Below are 8234 nucleotides of genomic sequence, written 5' to 3'. Positions count from 1 at the left end.
TTCTTTGGAAGGAATGATGCTAAAGCTGAAACTCCAGTACTTTGGCCACCTCATGGGAAGAGTTGACTCATTGGAAAAGACTCTGATGCTGGGAGGGCTTTGGGGCAGGAAGAAAAGGGGACGACAGAGGATGAGATGGCTGGATGGCATCACCGACTTGATGGACGTGAATTTGAGTGAACTCCGGGAGATGGTGATGGACAGGGAGGCCTGGCGTGCTGCGATTCATGGGGTCGCAAAGAGTCTGACACGACTGAGTGACTGAACTGAACTGACTGCTGCCCTACTTTACCATCTGCAGGGTGTACTGCCACCTCCCCGAGCCTTTCAGTTGCATTTCCTTAGTTGCTAATGATGTTGAACACTTTCCTGTGATTATTTGCTGAGAATGGAATTTCATCTTCATTCAGTCCCTTGATTTTTTTTAATTTGGTTTTTCATATTTTCAGGATCCTTCCTAGGTTTTGGTCTTGTTGACCAAACCTACTTCAGTGAAAATGTCCCTCTGTGACTGTAGATGTATCATTTTCACTGTATAATTCTGCCAACTTTTGCTTTTTATATTTTTCTCTGTGTTGTTACGGAGAAGGCAATGGCACCCCACTCCAGTACTCTTGCCTGGAAAATACCATGGACGGAGGAGCCTGGTAGGCTGCAGTCCATGGGGTCTTGAAGAGTCGGACACAACTGAGCGACTTCACTTTCACTTTTCACTTTCTTGCTTTGGAGAAGGAAATGGCAACCCACTCCAGTGTTCTTGCCTGGAGAATCCCAGGGATAGGGGAGCCTGGTGGGCTTCCGTCTATGGGGTCGCACAGAGTCGGACACGACTGAAGCGACTTAGCAGCAGCAGCAGCATCTGTGTTGTTAGGTAGAGCACATTCAGAATTGTCCCATCTTCCTGATGAATTATTCATTTCATCATAATGCAGTTGTTCTCTTTATTCATTTTTGCCCTAAATATATATTTGTATGGCTTGCCTTAATCATATATTTGATCTGATAGTAATAGAGTCATTTAAGCTCCTCTTTAGTTAGTGTTTGCATAGCCTGTGTGCTCTGAATTGAGCATTCTCAGGGGAGACACTTTTCTCCCAGTTACGGTGCCGATAATTCCACCCCCAGGGCTTCCCCAGCACGTGCCTTAGCTCGCTCTCTCCCATAAGGTGTTACCTTTTCAGGTTCAGACGTTTGCTAAAAGGCTGGCTGCTCAGGTGTCATACTTTATATAGGGCTCGTGGCTCAGACGGTAAAGAATCTGCCTGCAGTGTAGGAGGCCAAGGTTTGATTCCTGGGTCGGGAAGGGAATGGCAACCCATTTCAGTGTTCTTGCCTGGAGAATCCCATGGACAGAGGAGCCTGGAGGGCCACAGTCCATGGGGTTGCAAAGCTTTGGACACGACTGAGCAACTAAGCAGCTCAGCTCTGAATCCTCGTCACGTATAGACCTAAGGTTCCGTCTCCTTCCTCCATGAGGGCATCAAACCCAAGCCCCACCCCAGACAGCGACACCGCAGGCCCGTGTGCCTGCTGTGATTTTCAGGTTTCCGTTTCAGCATCTGGGGATGCCCCGTGTAACTTCATACTTGCATTTTAAGGAATGTTAGTTATAAACATAGTTATAAAACTACATTGAGGAATGTGTTTTTTTCTTCAGCATTTCTGCGTGTTTGGGATGTGTAGGGGTCGGGGGATGGCCAAGTTATCTGGTCTGGGGTTTTGCTAACAGAGCAGGCAGTTCCCACGAGGAAAGCTCATGTAGCCTGAGAAAGGCGTCATGTTGAACAGTTGCAGAAGCCTGGATGTGTCCTTTCTGACCTTGACATCGTAAGGATTCAGCACATCTGATGTTTTGGACCCTGGAAGCTCTGCTGGAGTGATAGCACCTACGAAGACCTGCAGTGTGTATTTCTTGGTTCAGAGTCACTTTGAACTTAGGGTACCAGAAGGACTGGTCTTGAGAACACCAAGATTTTTTTTTAATATTTCAGCTTATAAATTTGAGACATTTATTAACACGATGTTAATAAACAGCATTAAAATCTCATTGTTGCTTACATAAGACTTTTGTAAAACAGAATTCTACCAGTTATAAAACTGATAAGTTTTCCAACTGAAGTTCTTTAAAAATGTTTCTAAGCATGTTTCAAAATTATGCCTAAGCAAAGTACAGCAGTAATCTAGCTATTATAGATAGGCTGCAGTAATAGTACATTCAAAATACAGAATTGAAGGAGGAAGACGTCTGTATATTGTAACTAGTATAGCTTCTCCATAAACTAATTGCATTATTTACATACGTGCTCTAGTTCATGTTTTTAAATTGTAACGTAGAATAATATTCATTTCCTTTTTGTAATATTGCCATGTTTTTTTAAGTTTTCTAAATGTACAAAATCCTTCAAATAATTGGAATCTAAGAAAAGTTTCCCTTCAAGCTTTTACTTTTGAACATTTCCTTCTTTGAACTTTTTTTAGAGCCTTGAGTCAGTTTTCGCCTTAGAGGCATTCCTGCAGTCGCACCAAGAGTAAACTCAATCCCCAGAACATTCGTTAAATGATTAGACTTTCGTTAAATGATTAGAATTCATCAGAAGCAGAATGTCATGACCTTGCCACTGGGGTTTAGTCCTCTGTGCCCAGAATGACAAGTTCTGAAATAAAGATTTTGTTTATTGATTCTTCTTGTGTGCCGAAGGAACAATTAAGTGTTTGTTGTTGTTCAGTCGCTCAGTCGTCTCTGCCTCTTTGTGACCCCGTGGACTGTAGCTCACCAGGCTCCTTTGTCCTCCACCGTCTCACAGAGTTGCTCAGATTCATATGCATTGAGTCAGTGATGCTAACTAACCATCTCATCCTCTGTCACCCTCTTCTCCTTTTGCCTTTTAATCCTTCCCGGTATCAAGGTCTTTTCCAGTGAATTGGCCCTAAGCATCAGGTGACCAAAGTATTGGAGCTTCAGCTTCAGCATCAGTCCTTCCAATGTATATTCAGGGTCGATTTCCTTTAGGACTAACTGGTTTGGTCTCCTTGCAGTCCAAGGGACTCTCAAGAGTCTTCTCCAACACCACAGTTCAAAAGCATCAATTCTTTGGCATTCAGCCTTCTTTATGGTCCTCCTCTCATATCCATACATTACTTTTAATACACTGTCTAGGTTGGTCTCAAGTTTCCTTCCAAAGAGCAAGTGTCTTTGAATTTCATGGCTGCAGTCACCATCTGCAGTGATTTTGGAGCCCAAGAAAACAAAGTCTCTCACTGTTTCCATTGTTTCTCGATCTACTTGCCATGAAGTGATGGGACGGAATGCCATGAGTTAGTTTTTGAATGTTGAGTTTTAAGCCAACTTTTTCACCCTTCTCTTTCATCCTCGTCAAGAGGCTCTTTAGTTCCTCTGCTTTTAGAGTGGTGTCATCTGCATATCTGAGGTTATTGATATTTCTCCCGCCAATCGTGATTCCAGCTTGTGAATCATTCAGCCTGGCATTTTGCATGACATATGCTGCATATAAGTTAAATAAGCAGGGTGACAGTATACAGCCTTGTCATACTTCTTTCCCAATTTTGAACCAGCCAGTTGTCCCATATCTGGTTCTAATTGTTGCTTCTTGACCTGCATACATGTTTCTCAGAAGACAGTTAAAATGGTTTGGTATTCCCATCTCTTTAAAAATTGTCCACAGTTTGTTGTGATCCACACAGTCAGAATCTTTAGAGTAGTCAGTGAAGCAGAAATAGATATTTTTCTGGAATTCCCTTGCTTTCTCCAGGATCCAGCCAATGACCCTTGGATTATTTTGTCTAATAAAAGGTGTGTCTACAAGTCAGGATGGCCATCATCAAGTAGTCTCCAAGCAATAGATGCTGGAGAGGATGTGGATAAAAGGAGCCCTCCTACACTGTTGGTGGCAATGCAGTTTGATACAACCACTATGGAGAATACAGTGGAGGTTCTTAAAGAGGGATCCCACTCCTGAGTATATATCTGGAGAAAACCATAATATGAAAACATTCATGCCCCCCAGTGTTCATAGCAGCACTATTTACAATAACCCAGACATGGAAGCAACCTCAGTGTCCAGTGTGTGTGTGTCTGTGTGTGTGTGTGGTGTGTGTGGTGTGTGTGTGTGGGGGGGGGGTGTGTGTGTGTGTGTATGTTGTGTGTACGTTGTGTGTGTGTGTGTGTTGTGTGTGTGTGTGTGTGTGTGTGTATGTGCTCAGTTGTGTCCAACTGTTTGCAATCCCACGGACTACAGCCCACCAGACTCCTCTGTCCATGGAATTTTCCAGGCAAGAATAATGGAACAGGTTGCCATTTCCTTTGTCAAAATGCCCAGAGGAAGAGATAAAGATGTGGTTTTTAAATATATATATATATACACACACACACACACACACTGGAATATTTTTCAGCCATATAAAAGAATGAAATAATGCCACATGCAGCTATATAGATGGATGTAGAGATTATCATATTAAATGAAGTGAGTCAGAGACATATCAGATGATATCACTTATATGTAGAATCTAGAAAAAGTTGTACAAATGAACTTACTTACAAAACAGAAATAGACTTACAGACATAGAAAACAAACTTATGGCCGCCAAAGTGGATTGGGGGTGAGGGGGAAGCATAAATTAGGAGATTGAAATTAACATACACACACTACTATATATAAAGTAGATCACCAACAAGGATCTACTGTATAGCACAGGGAACTCAATATTCTGTGATAACCTATATGAGTAAAGAATCTGAAAGAATCAATGTATGTGTATGTATAACTGAATGACTTGACTGTACCCCTGAAACCAACACAATCTTATAAGTCAGCTGTACTCCCAACAAAACTTTTTAAAGATGAAAGTAGATCAGCGGCGTGGCTGTTTACGGCAGGGGTGTGTTTTCTTCTAGGTCACCTTCCGCACCAGAATCTATCACTGTAACATCAACAGCCAAGGCGTGATCTGCCTGGACATCCTGAAGGACAACTGGAGCCCGGCCCTCACCATCTCTAAAGTGCTCCTGTCCATCTGCTCCCTCCTGACAGACTGCAACCCCGGTAAGATTCCCAGCGGCGGAGGGCTGGAGCCGCGGCAGGTTGCAGCATCAGCCCTCGGTCGGCTGTTTACCACCAGGACCACCACTGGCACGGTTACTTTTATTATTATTGATTTTAAATTTCCATCATTTGTAACTCCTTTCTTTTTCAGTGTAGTCCAGTCATTAGTCTTTTTAAAACCCATTATTTGCCAAAAAGGAGAAAGCACAGTGTGTAATCAGAGTGAATGAAAAATCATTTTATATGGGGAAGTGCATTTAAAGAATGCCTCACATTCTGCTGCCAAATCATAAATAGGAATTCAAATTGAATAGCCTAATCTTTAATTTGGAGAAGGAAATGGCAACCCACTCCAGTGTTCTTGCCTGGAGAATCCCATGGACGGAGAAGCCTGGTAGGCTGCAGTCCATGGGGTCGCACAGAGTCGGACACGACTGAAGCGACTTGGCAATCTTTAATTAGATGCCCACCAGAAGATGCTCGTTTGAGAGATGAGGACTATTAAAATCCAACAGCCCCTCAGGCAGCACCACGGAGAGGTCAGCATTTGGCATTTTCATAACCGCGCGTCCTTACGAGCCAAGCCGTTAAGAGCCGAAAAGCTCCTGAGCTAGGAAACGCCGGGCAAGGCCGCAGGGCAACGCTGCCTCCCAGGGCCGCGAGCGGGGCCCGTGGCCACGCCCTGCCTGCTGGTGTGCTTCCGGCCGCGAGTTCTCCTTCCGGGTCTTCCTGGGTGTGTGAGTGCGCGGCTCTGCCCAGCCGCTTCTAGCTCAAAGCCAACCAACTGCCAATAGTTTACGTATCTGGGGATTTGGGGGGAAAATAACAGAAGTCCAAAGGGTTTTCATTGGGGTTTTCATCGATATTCTCAGTGAGAAGTTCTTCTTTCAGTGTTTAATTAATAGTCTTAATACTTTTTGGGATTCCGTCTTCCAAGTTCAGGAAATGCACTCAATAGATAAGCGAAGTTTCAGACAAGAGAGAAATGGCAAGTGGGAACTAGGATCTCTCTTGGGACCCGGGCTGGTTAATAAAGCGTGTAGAAATTGTCATCTTTTCCATCTTTGTATGTTTGCTGTTTTTCAGTAGTAAAAAATTATTTTTAATGACATTTAAAAACATTTAGTTAAATTGTGATACATGTAAACTATATATAACAAATCAATGCTCTTAACACCAAGAAACTAAAATATAATTGTGCAAGATTATAAAATGTTTTTTAGTTAATTTATACCAAATGCCAGATTGTGTAGTTCAACCGTGATGCACGAATTTAAAACTGAACATACACTTTGTTCTTTCAATCTCACTATTCCTGTTTCAATCCCATTTGTTGGTATGATGGTGTGTAACCTCATTTGGAGGTTGTGTCATCAAAACACTTTTCTTGTATGTGGTATTTCCTTTGGGAAATGTTGCACCACAGGACTACAATCTGCCTCCGCACTTCCTAGAAAGTAATTCTGGCATTTGCTGATACTTGAAGGGCAGTGTTTTTTAGAGAAAAAATTTATTTTGAGAGGTAAGTCACTTATTCAAGAAACTTTTTGTGTCAAGTTATTATGCTGTACACCTTAAACTCAGTTTTGTGTGTCAATTGTATCTCAGGGAAAGAAAGAAAAATAAATTTTTGAGACTCTACTATCTATGAGGCAGTTTTGACCACAAGGTAAATTTCTTATACATGGAATATACATAGAATAAGGCATCAGGTCACACTTAGGACACTTGTGCCAAGAGACAGCCTTACCCTAGTGGGAACCACATTAACAGAAATGGACCCGTCACCCTGTTCTCCTGCGTTCCAGAACAGCCTTCTCTCAGCACTCGAAAGGTTTCTGTTCCATAAATTAGTTTCCTTTTTCTGTGTCACAGGAAATTACAGATACATTCCACAGGAAAAAAAAAAAGCATTTATAAAAATCATCCTTGATGGAAACAAAATCACATAAACAGATTTTGAAGATCATGCTATGAATATTAAGAAAAAGCCTAAAGCTAACAATGTTCCTTAAGTTTCACCAACTAGAGATGGCTTATCTGGTATCATAATAGAATCTTATCTGTAAAGTACATGGTAACAAACTAAATATTCATCCTTTAACACATAAAAAAAGATTTCTAATTTGTACATCATTATATGTATATTTATGTTCACACTTCTAGAGTCTTAAAAAAAATTACCCAAAACAAGTCAAAATGTCCATTGTTTTGTTCGGTGGGTTTATTTCACATTGTTTTCTGGTACCCTTCCCTCCATTCTCCGTCAATTTTTTTCTCCAGATTTATGTTGAACTTCAATCTGGCCTATTTTCATGTGATCACAAATGTAGGTTTAACAGGATATGAATAACGACTTTCCTGCACTGAATCCATGCAGCTGTTTTCACGCCAGAAATGCTGTCAGCTCAGAAGTAGGTTTTGCAATAAAGACACAGGTTTAACCAACTTTGTGAGGGCTATCATTCTTGTTCCGACATAAACTGGGGCGAGGGTGTCATCTTTTTTCATACTTTTCTCTTAATTTATATTTATCTCTTCCAAGAATTTGGCCCATTCAAAGCAAATGTTTCAGGGTAAGGCTACACACCCTGTCTTGCTTGATAGAGTCAGCAAATATAGATCTCAAAACCAGCTCCACTGTTTATTACCGGTGTGACCTTGTACCAGCCGTTTAACTTTGCTCAGCCTCCATTTCTTGTATAAAACAGAGATTATCCTCAGCTGTACCTAAGTCACAGGATTCCTGTGAGTTTAAAAGGAGATGATGTATGTGAAAACCCATTATAAACAGTAACGGGTTGCTCTTGATGTTATTTCCCAGAGTATTTAGGACTCCAGATGTACAAACATGAGATGCGATCCGAGCCCAGGAGGCTGCATTTAACGGAGAGAAGGTAGAATTGGCACACCACCTCCTGGGCAACTGACACGTTGGGACTTTTCATCTGAAGAAAGCCTAGCCCTGAATTCCTCCGTCCATAAACTGTAACGCTGTGTGTTAGGAGTGCTGAGACCCTCTCATCTCTGGGGAAGGATCGCTCAGAGGGCGGTATCCGACAGCGCGCAGGCCGTTGAGGGTGCCCCGAGCGCTCGGTCCCGGGGCCGTGGTGGGGGTCTCCCTGCGGGCCTCCGTGGGCTGGCCACGCTTGGCAGGGGGCCCCTGGGCCC

The 8234-nt window shown here is 42.5% G+C and overlaps 1 protein-coding gene across 1 annotated transcript in view; it reads left to right on the top strand.

Annotated features, from left to right (window-relative positions):
* Positions 1-5431, top strand: part of UBE2E2 (ubiquitin-conjugating enzyme E2E 2) — a 315894-nt gene extending 310463 nt beyond the window's left edge. Inside the window, exon 4 of the mRNA XM_010846435.1 lies at positions 4916-5431. Within this exon, the coding sequence (XP_010844737.1) occupies positions 4916-5293 (378 nt within the window). The 3' untranslated portion in view covers positions 5294-5431. The remainder of the gene's footprint in view (positions 1-4915) is intronic.
* The last annotated feature ends 2803 nt before the right edge of the window (positions 5432-8234 follow it).

Source organism: Bison bison, unplaced genomic scaffold (genome assembly GCF_000754665.1).
Source record: "Bison bison bison isolate TAMUID 2011002044 unplaced genomic scaffold, Bison_UMD1.0 scf7180017864236, whole genome shotgun sequence".
Classification (NCBI taxonomy): Eukaryota; Metazoa; Chordata; class Mammalia; order Artiodactyla; family Bovidae; genus Bison; species Bison bison.
This window is presented reverse-complemented; position numbering and strand designations above follow the sequence as displayed.